Raw genomic sequence first — 25,199 nt, forward strand, 5'->3', positions numbered from 1 at the left:
CAACAGGTTCATTTGGAATCATGAGCTTTCAGAGCGCTGCTCCTTCATCAGCTGAGTCTGCATTCACTCACCCGATGAAGGGGCAGCGCTCTGAAAGCTCGTGATTCCAAATAAACCTGTTGGACTTTAACCTGGTGTTGTGAGACTTCTTACTGTGCCCCACCCCAGTCCAACGCCGGCATCTCCACGTCATGGCTACCACAAGCTAAGAACTCATGATGTTGGGGGAGGGTAATTTACTGGCAAGGATAGAGGATTAGTTAGCTTACAGGAAAGTGCATAAATGTGTCATTTTTCAGGTTTGCAAACTGTGATGAGTGGAGTATCCCAGGGACCCATGCTGCGGGTTCAATTATTTACAATCTATTTCAATAACCTGACTGAGGAGGCGGACTATATTGTAGCCAAATTTGCTGACGATACAAAGATAGGTAGGAAAGTAAGTTGTGAGGAGGATACAAAGGGCGGGATTTTACAGCCTCGCTCTTCCTGAAATCGTAAAATCCCACCCGTGGTCAATGGACCTTTCCATGATCCGCCTCTTGCCTGCTCTGATTCCCATGGTGGGTGAGATGGTCAAATTCCAGACAAAGAGTCTGTCAAGGGATTGTAGATAGGTTAAATGAGTGAGCAAAATTTGGCAGATGGAGTATAAATGTTGGAAAATTTGAGGTTGTCCACTTTGGCAGAAAGCGTAGATAAAAACGATTGTTTTTAAATGGAGAGAAGCTGCAGAGTGCTGCGGTACCGAGGGACCCTGGAATCTGCATGAATCACAAAATATTAGTATGTGGGTACAGCAAGTAATTTGGAATATAACTCGCCTTTATTTCATTTCAAGGGAGATGGAGTATAAAAGTGGTGAAATCTTGCTACAGCTGTGCAGGAGATTGGTGAGGCCACACCTAGAGTAGAGTGTAGAGTTTTGGTCTCCTTACTTGAATAGGAAAACACTTGAATTGGAAGCAGTTCAGGTCAGGTTTACTCAGCTGACTCCTGGGGTGAAAAAGTTGTCTTTTGAGAGAAGGTTGAACAGGTTGGGCCCGTACTCACTGGAGTTTCAAAGAATGAGAAAAGATAGAGTCATAGAGGTTTACAGCATGGAAACAGGCCCTTCGGCCCAACTTGTTCATGCCGCCCTTTATTTTTAACCACTAAGCTAGACCCAATTGCCCGTGTATGGCCCATATCCCTCAATATCCATCATGTAACTGTCTAAAAGCTTTTTAAAAGCTTGTGTGGCTTTTGCTACCAAATAAACCTGTTGGACTTTAACCTGGTGTTGTGAGACTTCTTACTGTGTTCACCCCAGTCCAACGCCGGCATCTCCACATCATTGAATATATCCAGGGCCAAGTTATAGATTTATGGAAGATAGGCAGGAAAATGGAGTTTAAACCACAATCCATGATCTCACTGAATGGCGAAGGAGGATTGATGGGCTGAATGACCTGGTGCTCCTCATTCCCAATGATCCTGGAAGGATCTCTCAGTTTGATTTTCAGACGTACATGCCCCAGAAGCACTGGATCACTCCTACATTGAGAAAACATGTCCGTGGATTGGTTATTGTATCTATACAAGAAATATTCTTTTATGAAATGATTTTCTTTGCACCTAGAACTTTTAAGTGTTCAATTAAGTCACCACTCTCACGATCTCCTTCTCCTTTCCTGAAGACTCTTCCAGTTCCGTGGATGTCAACTGCTCTTAAGTATCTTAGTTGAAGATCGATTTGTCACGAAGGAAGCTCAGTGGTAAATACAGGTGGCACAGTGGTTAGCACTGCTGCCTCACAGTGCCAGGGACCCGGGTTTGAGTCCCGGCTTGGGTCACTGTCTGTGCAGAGTCTCCCATTCTCCCATGTCTGCGTGGGTTTCCTCTGGGTGCTCCGGTTTTCTCCCACGGTCCGAAACATGTGCTGGTTAGGTGCATTGGCTATGCTAAATTCAGTGTACCCGAGCAGGCGCTGGAGTGTGGCAACGAGGGGATTTTCACAGTAACCTCATTGCAGTGTTAATGTAAGCCTACTTGTGACACTCATAAATAAACTTAAAGCAGAAAGGAGCTATGACTAAGGTGGCATATTGAGTTAAGAAGAATTCACCCTCTCGAATTACTACAGCAGGGGTCAGCAGTTAAAAATAACGTTTATTTATTAGTCCCAAGTAGACTTACATTAACACTGCCATGAAGTTACTGCAAAAATCCCCTAGCTGCCACACTCTGGCGCCTGTTCAGGTACACGGAGGGAGAGTTTAGCATGGTCAATGCACCTAACCAGCACGGTCTTTTGGACTGTGGGAGGAAACCGGAGCACCCGTAGGAAACCCACGCAGACATGGGGAGAACGTGCAAACTCCACACAGACAGTGACCCAAGCCAGGAATTGAACCCGGATCCCTGGCACTGTGAGGCAGCAGTGCTAACCTCTGTGCCACCGTGCCGCCCATTAGGCGATCAGGAACCCTAACTGATTGTTCCCCTCCCTAACCAACTGTAGCCAACCCCTGGCGGAGATCATCAAACGGGGAGTGAGCAGAGATCAAATCCGGGATGGTGGAGTTGGGCTCCCCAATCCATCGCCGGAGCCCGGCTCTCAGAACAGGCCGATCTGGGTTTCCAATGCTTCAGAGAACATTCAAGACAAACCCAACACTCAAAGTACAAAATGGATTAAGGAGACCTGGGCTGGTTTAAAATCATAATTTTTTTTGTATTGGACTTTTTGTTTTGTAAATTATGCAAGTCTTTGTTCAAAAAGAAGAAATAAAAAAATCAACAATTGTGGAATTTCTGTGAATGCCATTCCCTTTTTTATCACACGTTGACAGGTGCTGTAACTACACAGAACTGGCAACCAAAACAAAAACTGAAATAATAGCCAACGCAATCAGAAAACGCACACACACAAATAATATAAAGAATCATAACAAGTGTCACAAAGTACAGAAACTACATTAAAAGTCTACATCTGTATATGCTACAATGTGACTGTTCTTGGGTTTTTCTTTTCCTAAACACCCGTGCTGTTTATAAAGTGCATTAAAAGCAAACTCTACCTAAAATAGCTGATCACAAAAACAGGAAAGAGCTTTATGCACAATCCTAAAGTTGCCTTTCTTCTCCCTCTACCCCCACCCCAGACACCCCCTCCCCTCCCTACCTATCGCCTTGTAGCACCGATATTCGATATGCACTTAAAATCAATTTTAAAGTCATTGGTAATTTTATCTATATATATATATATATATATCTAGATAATATATATATATATCATATATTATAATATATCTCACCCTCTCTCCATTCAAGGCCATCTGTATTATTCAATATCAGTCATTCTAAGGCCTTGAAACTCCTCATTGTTTCGGCAGCTGGACCATGCATTAATCACATTTTCTTTTAATTACAAAATGAAATAAAAACACAAGGGAAAATAAAAGACCAATAACTAGCAAATAAACAATTGCCAATCATATAGATACAAGTGAGAGAAGGGTATTGTTCAAATGTTTTACATGACCCCGGTACATTATGCGTTCGTAGTACGTGTGAGTGACAGAAATTCAGGATAGAAATCCTGGTGTTTTGGGTTTTTTTTTGTTTTGTTTTTTAAAAACACAGTGAAATTCTCTCTTCTCTCTTATCCTTGACCGGTTAACGAAGTCCGGGGTGGGGGGGGGCCTTCGCTCGCAGTAGTGCCGCCGCCGTCGCCGCCGCCACCTTCAGCACCCAAAGGTTTCCTGAGAGGCGTACACCATGTAGAGGAAGCCGTCCTCGTCCTTCTCCTGCTCGTAGATCTCCGAGATGGAGGTGGAGACACTCACCATGCTCCGCTGGTTCACCAGCAGGAAGAAGGCTTGGTTTGGATTCAGCTGAAGCCTGCGCCTGTGGGAGAGAGGGGAGAGAGAAGGAGCGACAGACGTTAATCTCAGGGACATTCCAAAAAGAGAGTGAGAGAAAGAAGGAACGAAAGAAAGAAGAAAATCGACTGGTAGCCCCGGCAAAGTAAGTTTGAGACGGCAGGAAAATCACAGATTAAACCATGGCCAGAATTCTCTGTAAGAAGTTTAACAACACCAGGTTAAAGTCCAACAAGTTTATTTGGTAGCAAAAGCCACACAAGCTTTTGGAGCTCCATGCCCCTTCTTCAGAGCCCCTTCTTGGAGCTCCGAAAGCTTGTGTGGCTTTTGCTACCAAATGAACCTGTTGGACTTTAACCTGGTGTTGTTAAACTTCTTACTGTGTTTACCCCAGTCCAACGCCGGCATCTCCACATCAGAATTCTCTGGCCGTTCCTGCCGGCAGCACAACACCCCCCCCCCCTCCCCCCCAACCCACCCCCGCTGCGGGTTTTCCACCGGCGTGGGGGTGACATCAGTGGGAATTCCCATTGACAGCGGCAGGACTGAAGAATCCCGCTGCTTGCGATCAACGCGCCACCTCCCTGCACTGCAGGGATTCTATGATCCTACCCAGGTGAAATGCATTTGGTCTATTTTGACCTGTAGGCCCACAGCATAAAAATGACCCTTAGTTTGATCATGAGTTGCCAACTTGTCTCAAAGATCATGAAAGTGTGGGTAACGGAAAGTCTCCACACTCAATTAGTGGGGGGCCTTTTGAGTTTGCGTGTTGTGGAGAAGGTTTTACTCAACACATCATGGCACGGTAGCACAGTGGTTAGCACTGCTGCTTCACAGCTCCAGGGACCTGGGTTCGATTCCCGGCTTGGGTCACTGTCTGTGTGGAGTTTGCACATTCTCCTCGTGTCTGCATGGGTTTCCTCCGGGTGCTCCGGTTTCCTCCCACAGTCCAAAGATGTGCGGGTTAGGTTGATTGGCCATGCTAAAATTGCCCCTTAGTGTCCTGAGATGCGTAGGTTAGAGGGATTAGCGGGTAATATGTGTAGGGATATGGGAGTAGGGCCTGGGTGGGATTGTGGTCGGTGCAGACTTGATGGGCCAAATGGCCTGTTTCTGCACTGTAGGGTTTCCATGATTTCTATGACATCGCTGCCCTTTGACTTGGGTGCCAGATGCTGAAATTTAAAACAATTACAATTCCTCTCCATTAGAGTTAGCACAAACATGCGGAATTATAGTGGAAAATGTTCACAATTTAAAACACTTACTCCTGAAAATTGAACAATGTATGAACTTTATTTCTAATCAAAAAAGCCAATTCCAATCATGGTCCCCACATGAGGGCGAAACAAGATCCAAGCTGACAAGACAAGACATTGCATCCCATCTTGGGCTTCATCAAACAAGATCCAAGCTGGCAAGGTGAGGCATTGCACCCCCTCCTGGGCTGGAGTTAACATTTCACCTTCACCAAAAGGCAGAGGCGGCTTTGAAAAATTGCATCAGGTAAAGCCTCGGTTTAACCTCCTTGGCTCCTCTGATCCTTTACTCTACCCTAGCTTAGAGAACCACGATCGCAGGCGTCAATTCGTAAGGCCACTGTGTACAATTCCGGTCACCCTGCTATCGGAAGGATGTTATTAAACTGGAGAGGGTGCAAAAAAAGATTTACAAGGATGTTACCGGCACTGGAAGGTTTGAATTATAAGGAGAAGCTGGATAGACTGGGACTTTTTTCCCTGAAGTGTAGGAGGGTGAGGGGTGATCCTCAAGTCCCAGGATAGCCACATGGACCCCCGGCGACTATGGCAAGGTCTGCAAGACATAGCAGGCTACAAGATGAGGGCAGGTAAAATCACCGGCTCCAATGCACCCCTCCCTAGTGAGTTCAATGCATTCTATACCCACTTTGAGCAAGAGGGCAGCGAGAGCACGCCCTCCATCCTGGAAACCTCGGATAATCCTGTATCCGAGGTCACCACTGCAGACGTCAGGGCAGCCTTCTCGAAAGCAACATGGCCCAAATGGGGTATTCATTAGTATTCTGTAACTTGATTTCTGTGTCTGTGCCCTGTTTGAGAGCAGATATCCACTCCATCTGACGAAGGAGCAGTGCTCCGAAAGCTTATGGTATTTGCTACCAAATAAACCTGTTGGACTTTAACCTGGTGTTGAGAGACTTCTTCCTGTCCAAATGGGGTATCCAGACGAGCACTCAGATCCTGTGCGGATCAGCTGGCGGGGGTATTCGCAGACATCTTTAACCTCTTTTTACAACAACCCGAGGTCCCAACTGCTTCAAGAAGAAGACCATAATTGCGGTACCAAAGAAAAACCAGGCAGCGTGCCTTAATGGCCATCGTCGGCTCTGACATCCATCATTGTGAAGTGCTTCAAAGGGTTAGTCATGGCATGAATCAATTCCGGCCTCCCAGATCACCTGGATCCACTACAGTTTGCCTACCGCCGCAACAGGTCCACAGCAGACACCATCTCCCTGGCCCTGCACTCAACACTGGAACACCTAGATAACAAAGACACCTATGTTAGACTCCTACTTATTAACTACAGCTCAGCCTTCAACAGCTTTATTCCTACAAAACTCATCTCCAAATTCCATGGCCTGGGCCTCGGCTCCTCCCTCTGCAACTGGATCCTGGACTTCCTAACTCACAGACCACTATCAGGAGGGATAGGCAACAACACCTCCTCCACAATCATCCTCAACACCAATGCCCCACAAGGCCGTGTTCTCAGCCCCCTACTACACTCTTCATACACCCATGACTGTGCGGCCAAATTCCCCTCCAACTGGATTTTAAAGTTTGCTGATGACACCACCGTAGTGGGTCGGATCTCAAACAATGACGAGACTGAGTACAGGAATGAGATAGAGAATCTGATGAACTGGGGTGACAACAATAATCTCTCCCTCAATGTCAACAAAAAGAAAGATTGTCATCGACTTCAGGAAGCGTAGTGGAGAACATGCCCCTGTCTACATCAATGGGAACAAAATAGAAATGGTCGAGAGCTTCGAGTTTTTAGGTGTCCAGATCACCAACAACCCGTCCTGGTCCCCCCCATGCCGTCACTATAGTTAAGAAAGCTCACCAACGCTTCTACTTTCTCAGAAGACTGTGGAAATTTGGCATGTCAGCTACGACTCTCACCAACTTTTACCATAGAAAGCATTCTTTCTGGTTGTGTCACAGCTTGGTATGGCTCCTGCTCTGCCCAAGACCGCAATAAACTACAAAAGGTCATGAATCTAGCCCAATCCATCACACAAACCAGCCTCCCGTCCATTGACTCCGTCTACACTTCCCGCTGCCTCGGCAAAGCAGCCAGCATAATCAAGGACCCCCACGGACCCCGGACATTCTCTCTTCCACCTTCTTCCGTCGGGAAAAAGATACAAAAGTCTGAGGTCATGTGCCAACCGACTCAAGAACAGCTTCTTCCCTGCTGCCGTCACTTTTGAATGGACCTACCTCACATGAAGTTGATCTTTCTCTATACACAAGCCATGACTGTAACACTACATTCTGCACTCTCTCCTTTCCTTCTCTATGAACGGTATGCTTTGCCTGTATGATGTGCAAGAAACAATACTTTTCACTGTATGCTAATACATGTGACAATAATAAATCAAATCAAAAAGACCTTATCGAGGTTTATAAAATCATGCGGGGCATAGATAAGGTGAATAGTCAAGGTCTTTTCCCCAGAGTAGGGGAGTCCACAACTATAGGGCAGAGGTTTAAGGTGAGAGGGGAAAGATTTAAAAGGGACCTGCGGGGCAACTTTTTCTCACAGAGGGTGGTGCGTGTATGGAATGAGCTGCCAGAGGAGGTGGTAGAGGCGGGAACAATGACAACATTTAAAATACATTTGGACAGATACATGGATGGGAAAGGTTTAGAGGGATATGGGCCAGACACAGGCAAATGGGACTAGTTCAGTTTAGGAAGCCTGGTCGGCATGGATGAGTTGGGCCGAATGGCCTGTTTCCGTGCTGTATATCTATCTCCATGACTCTACAAGTGCAATTGGCCAGTCTCATCCCCTGGCACTATTAGAAGAAGAGAATGTCCTCCCAGTGCCCAACAACACCTCCCTGTATTGGCAACCCGCAAAACTAGCTGCTCGCCGCTCTTGTGGCCATTGTTTGTGAAATCCTGCTTTGTACAAAAACACCGTTTTGCAACATTAACTTCATTTGCAAAGTAGTTCACCACACCAAGTTTGTGACATTTCTGACTGTTTGATGGAGTACTGTAAAGATATAGCTGAAAAGGGAGACGTGTTACTGAAACTTTCCATCTTGCACTCATCCGGACAAATGCAAGAATACCAAATTTCAAACCATCCATTTTATACTACAGGAGAAAAGGGTGACGATAGGTTGGCAGGTTGACTCTGATTGGCTGAGGCGTGGCTGGGGAGAAAGGCTCCCCAAGCTCTCGGCTACGTGCCCCTTTTGTCAGCAATATTCAAGTTCTGTACTGCCAAGTGACTGTTTATAATTTTGCTCTCTCGCCTATTAATGCCCTTTCGGGAAGGAAATCTGTCGTCCTTACCTGGTCTGACCTACATGTGACTCCAGGGCCACAGCAACGTGGTTGACTCTCAACTGTCCTCTGAATAAGGGCAATTAGGGATGGGCAATAAATGCTGGCCAGCCAGTGGCACCCCTGTCCCACGAATGAATAAATTAAGCGAATGCCTTATTGGAAATCTTTCATTCCTTATTATTGGAGGTAGCTGGTGTTGGAGAGGAAGGGCCCAGTGATGGACAATAATGGTTTCCCCTGGGTCCTAGTCACCATGAACATGGTTTCATCCCTGCCAGGTTCAATGCACTGCTTTTCACTCACCCAGGACGTTGTGGCATGTTTTTCCACCATGGAAAGAGTTTTAAAAGCGCAGTCAGTCACTGTTGAAGCCTGGCAGCCACTTCGCAGTTAGCAAGCTTCCCATAAACAGCAACGTGATAACAACCGGAGAATGTGTGATGGCAGCTGATGGGTAAATAAATATCGGCAGGACACCTGGGAACAAGCCACCAGCTCCAGATCAAAATAATGTCATGTGATCTGTTACATCTGACCGAGAGGCCAGCCGGTGCCTGGATATAAAAGCACAGACAAAACACTAGATGCGGTCATTGGTGGTCAGGATAAAAAAATAGAAGGAAAATGATAATGCGTGGGCGGCAAGGTGGCGCAGCGGTTCGCACTGCTGCCTCACAGCGCCAGAGACCCGGGTCCAATTCCCAACTTGGGTCATTGTCTGTGCGGAGTCTGCACATTCTCCCCATGTCTGTGTGGGTTTCCTCCGGTTTCCTCCCACATTCCAAAGATGTGCCGGTTGTAAAGCAAAGTAAAAAGAGTAAAGTTTATTTATTAGTGTCACAAATGAGGCTTACATTAACACTGCAATGAAGTTACTGTGAAATTCCCCTAGTTGTCACAATCCGGCACATGTCCACGCCAATTCACCTAACCAGCACGTCTTTCAGACTGTGGGAGCACCCGGAGGAAACCCACGCAGACACGGGGAGAACTTGCAAACTGCACACAGACAGTGACCCGAGCCGGGAATCGAACTCGGGTCTCTGGCGCCGTGAGGCAGCAGTGCTAACCACTGTGTTACCATGCAGCCCACGGTTGGGTGGATTGGGTGGATTATCCATGCTAAATTGCCCTTAGTGTCAGGGGGACTAGCTAGGTTAAATGCATGGGGTTATAGGGATAGGGCACTGGCTAGGGTAAATGAATGGGGTTATAGGGATAGGGCACTGGCTAGGGTAAATGAATGGGGTTATAGGGATAGGGTCTGGGTGGGTTTGTGGTTGGTGCAGACTCAATGGGCCGAATGGCCTCCTTCTGCACTGTAGGGATTCTATGATATCCGATATCACTAAATGTTGCTCAAGCCCAAGACAGCAGGTGTTGACTGATGATAAATATTTATTTCTGGGGGGTGAGTGTAGCACAGTATCGCCGTTTCTGTTCAAAATTTCCTTTTGTTTGTGCAAAAAATGAGAACGGGGAAAGCTGATTTTAAAATGACAGACGGTTACTAGGACCCAGGGGAAACCATTATAGTCCATCACTGGATCCTGGGCCCTTCCTGCTCAACACCAGCTCCCTCTGATAACAAGGAACGGAAGATACACAGTAAGGGAGTCGCTTAGTTAGGCGAGAGAGCAAAATTATAAACGGTCGCTTGGCCGTACAGAACTTGAATATTGTTGACAAAAGGGACATGGACCAAGAGCTTGGGGAACCTTTCTCCCTGGTCGCACCTCAGCGAGAGTCAACCTGTAAACCAATCAGCACTATCTCCTCCCGTAGTATAAATGATTGTTTGAAATTTGGTATTCTTGCATTTGTTCCTGATGAATGCGAGATGGGCGACACAGTGGTTAGCACTGCTGCCCTGCAGCGCCAGGGACCCAGGTTCAATTCCGGCCTTGGAGTTTGCACGTTCTCCCCGTGTCTGCGTGGGTTTCCTCCCACAGTCCAAAGACATGCGGGTTAGGTGGATTGGCCATGATAAATTGACCCTAGTGTCAGGGGGATTAGCAGGGTAAATGTGTGGGGTTATGGGAATAGGGTCTGGGTGGGATTGTGGTCGGTGCAGGCTCGATGGGCCGAATGGCCTCCTCCTGCCCTGTAGGGATTCTATGGAAAGTTTCAGCAACCCTTTTCAGCTATATCTTCACAGCACTCCATCACAGTCAGAAATGTCACAAACTTGGCGTGATGAATTGCTTTGCAAATAAAGTCAGTGTTGGAAAATGGTGTTTTTGTACAAGGCAAGATTGCGCAAAATAACGGCTGCCAAAGCAGCGAGCGGCTATTTTTGCGGGTTGCCAATACAGGAGAAGCTGTTGGGCACTGGGAGGACATTCCCTTCTTCTTTTAGTGCCACGTGGCCTTTTGACACTCACCCGTGTCATCATAACATGGCGGATGGTCTTCGAGGATGTAGATTAAAGATCTCGCATCTCATTTGAAGGCAGATACCTCTGGCAACGCAGTTTCGAAATGCTAGTCTAAGTCCATCACGCAAACCAGCCTCCCATCCATTGACTCTGTCTACACTTCCTGCTGCCTCGGGAAAGCAGTGAGCATAATCACGGACCCCACTCACCCCGGACTGAGCATGGGATTTTACGGTCTCACTCATCCCGAAACCGTAAAATCCCAACTGAGGTCGAACTCGGGTCTCTGAGCCGAGGCAGCAGTGAGGCAGCAGTGCTAACCACTGTGTTACCATGCAGCCCACGGTTGGGTGGATTGGGTGGATTATCCATGCTAAATTGCCCCTTAGTGTCAGGGGGACTAGCTAGGGTAAATTGTCCGTCCCTCATCCACGCCGATTCCCGTGGCGGGCAGGGTGGTAAATAATCTCTTCCACCTTCTTCCGTCAGGAAAAAGATACAAAAGTCTGAGGTCACGTACCAACCGACTCAAGAACAGCTTCTTCCCATCTGGCATCTGACTTCTGAATGGACTTACATTACATTAAGCAGATCTTTCTCCATACCCCATGACTGTGCAGTACATTCTGCACCCTCTCCTTTCCTTCTCCCTATGTACTCTATGAATGGTATGCTTTGTATAGCACGCAAGAAACAATATTTTTCACTGTATCCCAATACGTGATAATAATAAATCAAATCATATGTTCAAGTCCTGGGCGGCACGGTGGCACAGTGGTTGGCACTGCTGCCTCACAGTGCAAGGGACCCGGGTTCGATTCCGGCTTTAGATGACCGTGTGGAGTTTTGAATATTCTCCCCGTGTCTGCCTTGGTCTCCTCCGGGTGCTCCGGTTTCCTCCCACACTCCGAAAGATGTGCTGGTTAGGTGCATTGGCCGTGCTAAATTGCCCCTTCGTGTCCACCAGATTTGAAGATGAGGGGGATTAACAGGGTAAATATGTCGGGTTACAGGGATAGGATGGGGGGAAAAGGGCCCGGGTAAGGTAATCTGGCAGGGAGAGTCGGTACAGAGTCAAAGGACTGAATGGCCTCCTTCTGCACTGTAAGGATTCTATGGATTTGAATGTACAACATGGGAGTTTTAACACGCTTGCCTGAATATCCACCCTGAAGGTGGGTGAGGTAGTTTTTTTTTTGCTCTACAGATTTAGAGGTGGCAAGCAGAGGGATCAAACTGAAAGACAGGGCTTGCATTTATATGGCGCCTTTCACAACTTCAAGACGTCCCAAAGCCAATTAAGTACTTTTGAAATATAGTCACTGCCCTACTGGACAGGACGCCCAGCAGTCAATTTATGCGTAGCAAGTTCAAACTAATGTGATAATGATCAAATAATCGGTTCTTAATGATGTTGGTTGAGGCATTAACATTGCTGGTCAGAACTCCCCTGTAGTCCTTCAGGATAGTGGCGTGTGTTATTGTACATTCACCTGGACGGGTCTCAGATGAACATCTGCTGACAGATGATGGAACCTTTTTTTACTTTCTTTCAGCTAATGGGTTTTTGTTAAATTACCTCATGCTCATCCTCAAACTGCCAAAGGCAGCGGGAGAACACTTCATCAGACAACAGCTAAAGCTCTGAATGACAAACTTAGATGTATAAAGAACACAAGGATGTCAGAAAAGGCACATCGTAGATTTAACCCTCGCTGTCAAGCTGAACGATTCACTCTGGTAAGGCAATAGAAAAATAGTTGCAACATACACAATACTGGGGAAGAATTTCATGGAAGAGTACAGCACAGGAGGCCACCATTCGGCCCATCAAGCCTGTACTGGCTCTTTCCCCCATGTCCCTACAACATTTTCTCAAGTATTCACCCAATTCCCTTTCGAAAGCTACGATTGAATCCGCTTCCATCACCCTTTTCAGGTGTTATGCTCTAACCCTACAGTTGGGCCTGAACCCAGGGCTTGGCTGCATGGCGGCACAGTGGTTAGAACAAAGAAAATTACAGCACAGGAACAGGCCCTTCGGCCCTCCAAGCCTGCACCGACCATGCTGCCCGACTGAACTAAAACCCCCTACCCTTCCGGGGACCATATCCCTCTATTCCCATCCTATTCATGTACTTGTCAAGACACCCCTTAAAAGTCACTACCGTATCCCCTCCCACTCCCTCTCCTGGCAATGAGTTCCAGGCACCCACTACTCTGTGTAAAAGATCTGTCTCGTACATCTCCCTTAAACCTTGCCCCTCGCACCTTAAACATGTGCCCCCTAGTAATTGACTCTTCCACCCTGGGAAAAAGCTTCTGACTATCCACTCTGTCCATGCCTCTCATAATCTTGTAGACTTCTATCAGGTCTCCCCTCAACCTCCGTCACTCCAGTGAGAACAAACCAAGTTTCTCCAACCTTTCCTCATAGCTAATGCCCTCCAGACCAGGCAACATCCTGGTAAATCTTTTCTGTACCCTCTCCAAAGCCTCCACATCCTTCTGATAGTGTGGCGACCAGAATTGAACACTATATTCCAAGTGCGGCCTAACTAAGGTTCTATAAAGCTGCAACATGGCACGCCAATTTTTAAACTCAATATCCCGGCTGATGAAGGCAAGCATGCCGTATGCCTTCTTGACTACCTTCTCCACCTGCATTTCCACTTTGTGACCTGTGTACCTGTACACCCAGATCCCTTTGCCTATCAATACTCTTAAGGGTTCTGCCATTTATTGTGTATTTCCTATCTGTATTAGACCTTCCAAAATGCATTACCTCACATTTGTCCGGATTAAACTCCATCTGCCATCTCTCCGCCCAAATCTCCAACTGATCGATATCCTGCTGTATCCTCTGATGGTCCTCATCGCTATCCGCAAATCCACCAACCTTTGTGTCGTCCGCAAACTTACTAATCAATCCAGTTACATTTTCCTCCAAATCATTTATATATATTACAAACAGCAAAGGTCCCAGCACTGATCCCTGAGGAACACCACTTGTCACAGTCCTTCATTCAGAAACGCACCCTTCCACTGCTGCCCTCTGTCTTCTTTGACCGAGCCTGCAGCCTCACAGCGCCAGGGACCCGGGTTCAATTCCAGTCTCAGGTGACTGCCTGTGTGGAATTTGCGCGTTCTCTCAGTGTCTGCGTGGGTTCCCGCCGGGTGCTCCAGTTTCCTCCCACACTCCAAAGATGTGCAGGTTAGGTTGATTGGCCATTCCTAAATTTCCCTTTCGTGTCCCAAGATGTGCAGGTTAGGGGTTAGCAGGGTAAATACGTGGGGTTAGAATCATTGGATCCCCACAGTGCAGGAGGAGGCCATTCGGCCTATCGAGTCTGCACCGACCACAATCCCCACACATACCCACATATTTACTCTGCTAGTCCCCCTGACATTAAGTGGAAATTTAGCATGGCCAATTAACCTAACCCGTACATCTTTGGAGTGTGGGAGGAAACCAGAGCACCCGGAGGAAACCCACGCAGACACGGGGAGGACGTGCAAGCTCCACACAGGCAGTGACTCGAGCCGGGAATCGAATCTGGGTCCCTGGCGCTGTGAGGCAGCAGTGCTAACCACTGTGCCACCGGGGATAGGGCCTGGGTGGGATTGTGGTCGGTGCAGGCTCGATGGGCCGAAAGGCCTCCTTCTGCACTGTAGTGATTCTATGATAAGACTTATATTGATATAGCTTCCTTCCTTTCACCTCCAGTAGTGCATCCAAATTTGGTCAATTGTTTCAGACTTCCATATCTGTCAGATTTCAGGGCCCTGGTTCGATGCACAATCTCAAACAACCTGACTGAAGAGAAAGGAGAGCGAACTGAACCCGGCGTGAAACAGAAAGGGGTGGAAATGCTTTGGAATTCCTCGCATTGCTACTTTGGATATGATTGGAGCCAGTCTCTTCTTGCCCCAACAACCAGGACGGATTATCTACCATTTATTTCAAACAAATAATTGTTGCGTTTGGTGTAATTTTTTAGAACCTTGCTTCTGTAATTTAAAACTATTGCTCTGACCTAACACACAAGCTGCATCTTTCCAGTGTACAGACACATGACTTTACTTCCAGCAGCTGAGCAGATTTTAAAAAAATATTTGATGATGTGTGCAAGTTATTATTAGTTGAAAGATTCAGTAATTAAACAGTCCCTTGGTGGCGCAGAACTAGGGGTATTGCAGAAAAGAAGACATGCTGTAGAAGCTTTCCATTTTGTACTCATCAAGATAGATGAAGGACAGATGCAAGAATACCAAATTTCAAAGGTAACAACAATTTATGCTGCACGAGAAAAGAGGTTCTGATTGACTTGACCAATGGTCCAACCATCGCCACGGACAAAGTGTCCCCCGTCCCCCCCCCCCAAGAAAGTTCCCCTCCAAGCCACTCACCATCCTGACTTGGAAATATATCACCATTCCTTCTCAGTCGCTGGGTCAAAATCCTGGAATTCCCTCTCTAACGGCATTGCGGGTCAACCCATAGCACGTGGACTGCAGCGATTCAAGAAGGCAGCTCACCCACCACCTTCTCAAGGGCAACTAGGGATGGGCAATAAATGCTGGCCAGCCGGCGACGCCCATGTCCCCCAAATGAATAAAAAAAAGCATTGGGGAGCAGTTGTCCACTCGCCAACCAATCAGCACCCTTTTCTCATGCAGTAGAAATCGCTGTTTCCTTTGAAATTTGGCATTCTTGCATCTGTCCTGATGAGTGCAAGGTGGAAAGCTTCAACAACATCTTTTTTTTTCAGCAACACTCAAGTTCAGCTCTTAATGACCACACATATCTTCATCCATATCCATCTGACACCACATCCCATTCTCTGATTACAATCAATCACTGGTTTATTTTACTGATGGATTTAACCATTACTGTACAGAACAATTTGGACATTTTAAACACGAAAGCAGCTCTAGAATAGTCTTGATTATTAGAATTTGTAAAGCGCAGATTTCTCAATTAATAAAAGATTGTTAAACACATTGTGGTGACCAAGAAGCGATCTGAGGCGAGATCAACCCAGCAAAACGGCCAAAACATCAAATACTGGTGGACGGCACGGTGGCACAGTGGTTAGCACTGCTGCCTCACAGCGCCAGGGACCCGGGTTCAATTCTCAGCTTGGGTCATTGTCTGTGCAGAGTCTGCACGTTCTCCCCGTGTCTGCGTGGGTTTCCTCCGGGTGCTCCGGTTTCCTCCCACAATCTGTAAGACGTGCTGGTGAGGGTGCATTGGCCGTGCTAAATTCTCCCTCAGTGTTACCCGAACAGGCGCCGGAGTGTGACGACTAGGGGATTTTCACAGCAACTTCATTGCAGTGTTAATGCAAGCCTACTTGTGATACTAATAAATAAACTCAAACTGAACGATGCCTTTATCTAACTGCAGTACTGCATCCCACAGCCTCACACCTCTTGACATTAAAATAGGTTTCTCCTGCTCTCTGTTCTAGATCCTTTAGATTTAATCTACTATTTGCCCTTGTTCGAGACTTCCCCAACACTCGCTACCCAATCCCATTCCTTCTGAATGTAAAACATCTCTCTCAAATCACCCGATAGTCTCCTCCCTTTAAGGAAATCAACCCCAATTCTTTTCCTATCATTTCCTGGGCAGCATTCTAACAAATCTACGCGCTCCCTCTCTTTTGCCTCAAAGTAAGATAGAGTCCAATATTGGTGCTTCAATTGTGATCTATATAGGTTATACATACAGATTTACCATTGCATCTGGGCTATTATATTTTATAGTTTGACCATTAAATCCAATATTCCATTTGCTTTTTCAAAATACAGTGCAGAAGGAGGCCATTTGGCCCATTGAGCCTGCACTGACAACAATCCCATCCAAGCCCTATCCCCATAGCCCCACGTATTTACCCCTGACACTAAGTGGCAATTTAGCATGGCCAATCAACCGAACCCACAAATATTTGGAGGCCGCACCAGAGGTTCACCATGGTAGGCTTCTGCAGAAAATGCAGATGTATGGGATTGGGGGTGATCTAGGAAATTGGATCAGGAATTGGCTAGCGGATAGGAAACAGAGGGTGGTGGTTGATAGTAAATATTCATCATGGAGTGCGGTTACAAGTGGTGTACCTCAGGGATCTGTTTTGGGGCCACTGCTGTTTGTAATATTTATTAATGATCTGGATGAGGGTATAGTTGGGTGGATTAGCAAATTTGCTGATGACACCAAAGTCGGTGGTGTGGTAGACAGTGAGGAAGGGTGTCGTAGTTTGCAGGAAGACTTAGACAGGTTGCAAAGTTGGGCCGAGAGGTGGCGGATGGAGTTTAATGCGGAGAAGTGTGAGGTAATTCACTTTGGTAGGAATAACAGATGTGTTGAGTATAGGGCTAACGGGAGGACTTTGAATAGTGTGGAGGAGCAGAGGGATCTAGGTATATGTGTGCATAGATCCCTGAAAGTTGGGAATCAAGTAGATAAGGTTGTTAAGAAGGCATATGGTGTCTTGGCGTTTATTGGTAGGGGGATTGAATTTAGGAGTCGTAGCGTTATGTTGCAACTGTACACAACTCTGGTGCGGCCGCACTTGGAGTACTGTGTGCAGTTCTGGTCCCCACATTACAGGAAGGATGTGGAGGCTTTGGAGAGGGTGCAGAGGAGGTTTACCAGGATGTTGCCTGGTATGGAGGGGAGATCCTATGAGGAGAGGCTGAGGGATTTGGGATTGTTTTCGCTGGAAAGGCGGCGGCTAAGAGGGGATCTTATTGAAACATATAAGATGATTAGAGGTTTAGATAGGGTGGATAGTGATAGCCTTTTTCCTCTGATGGAGAAATCCAGCACGAGGGGGCATGGCTTTAAATTGAGGGGGGGTAGTTATAGAACCGATGTCAGGGGTAGGTTCTTTACCCAGAGGGTGGTGAGGGATTGGAATGCCCTGCCAGCATCAGTAGTAAATGCGCCTAGTTTGGGGGCGTTTAAGAGATCCGTAGATAGGTTCATGGACGGAAAGAAATTGGTTTAGGTTGGAGGGTCACAGTTTTTTTTTTAACTGGTCGGTGCAACATCGTGGGCCGAAGGGCCTGTTCTGCGCTGTAATGTTCTATGTTCTATGAAACCGGAACACCCGCAGGAAACCCATGCAGACACGGGGAGAACGTGCGGACTCTGTACAGACTGACAGTCACCCGAGACCGGAATTGAACTCATGTCCCTGGCGCTGTGAGGCAGCAGTTCCGGCCACTGTGCCGCCCATAAGGCCACAAATCTATCAGGTCTACTCACATTACTGCTGGAAATGCGAGAATGAGTATTACAAATTGGCCAGGGATAACTCCCCTGTTATGAAAACAGGAAATGCTGGAAATACTCAGCAGGTCAGGCAGCATCTGCTGAGAGAGAAACAGAGTTGTTTCAGGTCAAAGACCTTTCATCAGCTAGATAGTCAATATCTTTTCCCAAAGGTAGGGGAGTCTAAAACTAGAGGGCATAGGTTTAAGGTGAGAGGGGAGAGATACAAAAGTGTCCAAAGGGGCAATTTTTTCACACAGAGGGTGGTGAGTGTCTGGAACAAGCTGCCAGAGGTAATATTAGAGGCGGGTACAATTTTATCTTTTAAAAAGCATTTAGATAGTTACATGGATAAGATAGGTATAGAGGGATATGCGCCAAATGCGGGCAATTGGGATTAGCTTAGGGGTTTAAAAAAATAAATAAGGGCGGCATGGACAAGTTGGGCCGAAGGGCCTGTTTCCATGCTGTAAACCTCTATGACTCTATCTGTTCTTCTTTGAAGTGGTGCCATGGAATCTCTTATGTCCACCTGACAGCACGGAGGGGTCATTGGTTTAAGGTCCAAAAGATGGCATCGCTGGCAGTGCTGCACTCCCTCAGTACTGCTCCGGAGTACCAGCTTAGATGTTTCCCCGTGTGCAGTTGAGCCCGTCTGTCTCCACATATGGCTAGGTTTTTGACTATCTCTCCTCTTTTCCAAAGAGGACTGAAATATAAGTATATTGTGCAGGTATATAAACTTGACAGGATAATCCCGTGTACACAAAGTGTACGCTCTGTTTTTCACTTTATATATATATATATATTTCAAGTTGTACTGCTTCGTCCAGAGAAAGGTTAAGAGGAGATTTAATGGAGGTGTCGAAGATTATGAATGGATTTGACAGGATAAATAAAGAAAAAATGTTTTCAGCAACATATCCTCTCTATTTTTTTGAATGTCCTTCAGGGGATGTGGGCGTCACTGGCCAGGCCAGCATTATTGCCCATCCCTAGTTGCCCCTTGAGAAGGTGGTGGTGAGCCGCCTTCTTGAACCACTGCAGCTCACGTGGTGTAGGTTCACCCACAGTGCCGTTACGGAGGGAATTCCAGGATTTTGATCCAGCGACACTGAAGGAATGGCGATATATTTCCAAGTCAGAATGGTGAGAAACTTGGAGAGTGACTCCCAGGTGGTGGTATTCCTATGTGTCTGCTGCTCTTATCCTTTTATGTGGTGCAGGTCACAGATTTGGAAGATGTCGTTGAGGGAATCTTGGGCGAGTTGCTGCAGTGAATCTTGTGGATGGTACACACTGCTGCCACTGTGTGCTGGCGGTAGAAGGAGTGAATGTTGAAGATGGTGGATGAAGTTTCAACCAAGTGAGTTGTTTTGTCCAGGATGGTGTCAAGCTTCTAGAGCATCGTTGGAGTTACACTCATCGAGGCAAATGGAGGGTATTCCATCACACTCCGGACTTGTGCGTTTAGATAGTGGATGAGCTTGGGGAGTCAAGAGGTGAGATATTCTTCACAGGATTCCCAGCTTCTGAAATGCTCTTGTAGCCACAGTATTTATATGGTTAGTCCAGTTCAGTTTCAGGACAATGGTAATCCCCAGGGTGTTGATAGTGGGGGATTCAGCAATGGTAATACAACTGAATGTCAAGGGGCATTGGTGAGATCCTCTCTTGTTGGAGATGGCGGTCATTGCCTGGCCCTTGAGTGGCAGGAATGTTGCTTGCCACTTATCACCTCAAGCTTGGATATTGTCCAGGGCTCGCTGCATTTGGACATGGACTGCTTCAGTAACTGAGGAGAATGGCATTGAACAATCATCAGTGAACATCCCCACCTCTGACCTTAAATGGGTGGGCAGGGAGGTGGAGGGGTTATTGATGAAGCAGCTGAAGATGGTTGGGCCAAGTACACGATCCTGAGGAACTCCTGCAGTGATGTCCTGTCTGATTGACCTTCAACCACCACAGCCTCCTGCTTTGTGCCAGGTGCAACTCCAACCAGTGGAACGTTGTCCCCCCCGATTCCCATTGACTCCAGTTTTGCTATGGTGCCCTGATGCCACAGTCAATCAAATGCTGCCTTGATGTCAAAGGCAGCCTCACCTCTCACTCTCGCCTCACCTCTTGGATTCAGCTCTTTTGTCCATGTTTAGACTAAGGCTGCAATGAGGTCACGAGCTGGTGGGACCCAACCTGAGCACCCATGAGCAGCGTACTGCGGAGTAAGTGCCGCTTGATATCGCTGTCGATGACCCCTTCCATCAGTCTACTGACTATCAAGAGTAAAGTGATGGCGCAGTAATTGACTGGGTTAGGTTTGTCCTGCCTGTTGTGTACAGGACCTACCTGTTGTGTACAGGACCTACCTGGGCAACTTGCCAGGTAGATGCCAATGTTGTAGTGGCACTGAACAGCTTGGTTAATGGGGTGGCTAGTTCTGGAGCACAATTCTCCAACTATTGTTGGAATGTTGCCAGGGTCGATTGCCTTTGGAGTTTTCAGTAAATTGTTGTAATCTGGAATGCACTGCCTGATAAGATGCAGATTGAGTAGTTTTAAAGAGGGAATTGGAATGTGTGGAGGGGAACAGAAATTGCAGGGTTCCCGGGAAAAGGGATAGCTCCACCAAAGAGCCAGTATGGTTACAATGGGCCAAATGGCCTCCTTCTGTGCTGTAGCGGATACAATTGGATTTTCAATATGAACCTAAAATGCAGGTTTTATTTATTTGTCTATTTTCTACCACCTTCCCACATCTGTTCCAAGTATTCTTCATTTAGTTACACAATTCTTTCCCTGCCCCCAGTTCTCAGAAAGGGTTAATAGTTGCTGGTGATGCCCCTCACACCAGGAAGGGATCTTCCATCAATAACAAGTATCTAATGACCAACACTTTGAGCATGTGTTCATTTGGATCAACTGCAGTCACAACATACGAGTATCCAAGTGTTTTCTTTACGTCTCCCTCCCACTCTGGCAGAGACACTAGTCCACCTCAGCAAGACAAAAAATATTCCCCCCCCAAACACTAACCTTAGCTCAGAATTTTTATTTAAATTGTGGAAAACGCTGAAATAAAAATACTCGATTCTTGATCATTTATTTCCCTACTGCTTATGCATTTGTAAGCTTTCTGCCTGGTTGTCTTATGGTACAAGTTACATATAAACAAAGGAACTAGGAGCAGGAGTAGGCCTTCTGGCCCCTCGAGCCTGCTCTGCCATTTAATAAGATCATGGCTGATCTTTTCGTGGACTCAGCTCCACTTACCCGCCCACTTACCATAACCCTTAATTCCTTTACTGTTCAAAAATCTATCTTTGCCTGAAAAACATTCAATGAGGTAGCCTCAACTGCTTCACTGGGCAGGGGATTCCACAGATTCACAACCCTTTGGATGATGAAGTTCCTCCTCAACTCAGTCCTAAATATGCTCCCCCTTATTTTAAGGCCATGCCTCCTAGTTCTGGTATCACCTGCCAGTGGACACAACTTCCCTGCTTCTATCTTACCTATTCCCTTCATAATTTTATATGTTTCTATAAGATCCCCCCCTCATTCTTCTAAATTCCAACATGTATCGTCCCAATCTACTCAGTCTCTCCTCATAAGCCAACCCTCAACTCCGGAATCAACTTAGTGAATCTCCTCTGCACCCCCTCCAGTGCCAGTATATCCTTTCTCAAGTAAGGAGCCCAAAACTGTACATAGTACTCCAGGTGTGGCCTCACCAGCACCTTATACAACTGCAGCATAATCTCGCTGTTTTTAAACTCCATCCCTCTAGCAACGAAGGACAAAATTCCATTTGCCTTCTTAATTACCTGCTGCACCTGCAAACCAACTTTTTGTGATTCATGCACAAGGACACCCAGGTGCCTCTGCACAGCAGCACACTGCAATTTTTTACCATTTAAATAATAGTCCTGCTTTTATTCCTAGCAAAATGGATGACCTCACATTTACCAACATTGTACTCCATCTGCCAGACCCTCGCCCACTTACTTAGACTATCTATATACCTTTGCAGACTTTGTGTCCTCTGCACACTTTGCTCTGCCACTCACCTTAGTGTCATCTGCGAACTTTGACACACTATTGTTGTATGCTATGGAGTTATCATGGTGGATTGCCAGTACTGTATAGTTCCACAACACCCATGGTGTATCTGCCCCTTTCTCCTACATACGCTGTGTCTAAATGAGGTCCCAGTCTAGCTGGGGGGTTTGTGATGTGGGCTGTTGAAATACATTCTAGGTCCTGTGTGTTTCATCCATCTCCGACAGAAGTGTAATCCCATGATAGACCAATAGATATGTACGCATCCACAAGTGTACATGTGCGCGCGCACACCATTCACACCCCCCCATCACCAATCTGCACCCCCACACCCGCCCCTCACACCACCCACATCCCCATCGGCTCCCCCCACCCACATGCACACCCCTAGCATCCCCAAACCCCACACACCCACTTCACCCCCTCCCCCACCTGCACCAGCCACATGGACACCACCCACATCTGCTCTCCTACCCAAACACAACCTGGACACCCCCCTCCAGCCCCACCTCCTCATCTGCTCGCCGCCACCAACTCCCTGCACCACGCACACCCACTCTGCCCACCCCCGCATTCACTCTACCCCCACATCAACCACTCACCCCCCCCCACACCCACTCCACCCCCACTTTCCCGCAACCACAACCACTCACCCTCACCCCTCCACATCCACTCCACCCTCCAACCACAACCACTCACCCCCCCCACACCCACTCCTCTACATCCACTCCCCATTCTCGCTCCCCCCCCCCCCCCCCCCCGGATTATACGTAGATTTTTAAAATGAGATATTTTCAGTTATGAGGAAAGATCGGATAGACTCCAATTGTTTTCCTTCGAACAGAGGAGGCTGGGGGGGTGAGGGTGGGAGGTGAGGTGAGATCTGAGCGATATGTATAAAATGATGAGGGGTCCATATAAAAAGTGGACAGCAAAACCCAATTCCCCTTGATTGAGGGGTCTAATAACAAGGGCACTGATTTAGGGTCACGTTCGGAGGGGATCTGGGAGGAAATATTTCCACCCAGTGGGTGATGGGAGTCTGGAACTCACTGCTTGAAAAGGTGGGAGAGACAGAAACGCAAATTGTATTTAAAAAAATACTTGGATATGCACTTGAAGTGCCGTAACCTTAAAGATTACAAATGAAGAGCTGGAAAGTGGGATTGAGCTAGATGGCTACCTGCTGGCCATCATGGACTCGATAGCCTGAATGGCCTCCTTCCACGCAGGCAATGTCTCAGATTCTGTGATTGTTGCAATGAGCCACTCACATGATTCATTGCTTTGGTCAATTTGCTGGACTGACCTGGCCAATGGTCCCATTGACAGCAGGACAGTGGGAATCAGCAGACTCCGCACTCCTGGACTATCCCAGGAGAGATGCATCTTATAAATAATAGCTGGCTTCAACCATGCGTTGCAAGTTAGTAATATAACCTTCAGGGTAAGATTACTACTATTGCTCTTGCGGTTTGCGACAGGCCTGAGTCGGCAGATTGTGTATCTATTCATGGACAGTATTCAGTGAATGAGTCTGTACGTGGAATTGTATCAAAGCTGCAGCTGGTAATATTGGTTGGCAGCCGGACACTGAAATCACCTGAGGCTGAGTCGCATCTGGCCCATCACGATGGGCCAGCATTCGTGGATCTGCTAATGCTGCCTCACCAGTTAGAGCGAGATGGGCACGGCTTGGCTAACAAGCCCCTCCCTCACTTCTCAAGCCATCGACTCCCTTACAGCACCCCGCTTCAGGCAGCTTTGGTAGATGATTTGGGAGATGATTCTCATCGCCTTGGCTGTTGGCTGACCATTGAGTGGTGGTAGATGCAAGATTATAGAGTTACAGAGGTTCACAGCATGGAAACAGGCCCTTTGGCCCAACTTGTCCATGCCGCCCTTTTTTTTGTTAACCACTAAGCTAGTCCCAATTTCCTGCATTTGGCCCATATCCCTCTATACCCACCTTACGCATTTAACTGTCTAACTGCTTTTTAAAAGACAAAATTGTACCCACCTCTACTACTACCTCTGGCAGCTCGTTCCAGACACTCACCACCCTCTGTGTGAAACGTTGCCCCTCTGGACCCTTTTGTATCTCTCCCCTCTCACCTTAAACCTATGCCCTCTAGTTTTAGATTCCCCTACCTTTGGGAAAAGATATTGACCATCTAGATGATCTGTGCCCCTCATTATTTTATAGACCTCTATAAAATCACCCCTAAGCCTCCTACGCTCCAGAGAAAAAAGTCCCAGTCTATCCAGCCTCTCCTTATAACTCAAGCCAGCAAGTCCTGGTAGCATCCTAGTAAATCTTCTCTGCACTCTTTCTAGTTTCTGGATTCTCTTTTGCTGAATTTGATGTTGCCGTGTGCGTCTTCCAGCAGGGGCCAGCAATCCACAGGGAGGTACTTGCCTCGCTTCCCCTATCCAAACCACTGGCTCCCAATGCAAAGTCCCACATTTAGAAATCTCACGCTCGTATGGAAATCCCACCTGATTACTACCCCCCACCATCTCTATAATCTCCAGTATTCCAGGTCCCTGTGTTTGGGTGGGGGTGGGTGAGTTTTTTTAAAGTTTATTTATTAGTGTCACAAGTAGGCTTACATTTACACTGCAATGTGAAATTCCCCAAGTCACCACACTCAGGCGCCTGTTCGGGTACACAGAGAGAATTTAGCATGGCCAATGCACCTAACCAGCACATCTTTCGGACCGTGGGAGGAAACCGGAGCATCCGGAGGGAGCCTTGTGGCTCCCCACATGGAAACCTACTGTTCTACGTGGATATTTGTATCATTGCAATTGGAGCAGGAACTACTTAGATTGCTGTTGTGTACCCAAACTATTTATAAGCGATTATTGAGCATGCACAAGACAGAAATCTGTAGATCTCTGGAGACTAATGGCATCAAGGAATATGAAGATAGTGTGGGAAAGTAGCACGGAGGTAGATGATCAGCCATGAGCCGATTGAATGGCAGAGCAAGACTCAATGGGCTGAATGTCCTACTCATGTCTTCCT

The 25,199-nt window shown here is 47.0% G+C and overlaps 1 protein-coding gene across 1 annotated transcript in view; it reads right to left on the minus strand.

Moving 5' to 3' along the window:
• Positions 1-2,795: 2,795 nt before the first annotated feature.
• The window catches only part of LOC144508622 (microtubule-associated protein 1 light chain 3 alpha), a 45,955-nt gene continuing 23,551 nt past the window's right edge, over positions 2,796-25,199 (minus strand). The window contains exon 4 of the mRNA XM_078236817.1: positions 2,796-3,891. Within this exon, the coding sequence (XP_078092943.1) occupies positions 3,729-3,891 (163 nt within the window). The 3' untranslated portion in view covers positions 2,796-3,728. The remainder of the gene's footprint in view (positions 3,892-25,199) is intronic.

This window comes from Mustelus asterias, chromosome 20 (assembly GCF_964213995.1).
Source record: "Mustelus asterias chromosome 20, sMusAst1.hap1.1, whole genome shotgun sequence".
Classification (NCBI taxonomy): domain Eukaryota; kingdom Metazoa; phylum Chordata; class Chondrichthyes; order Carcharhiniformes; family Triakidae; genus Mustelus; species Mustelus asterias.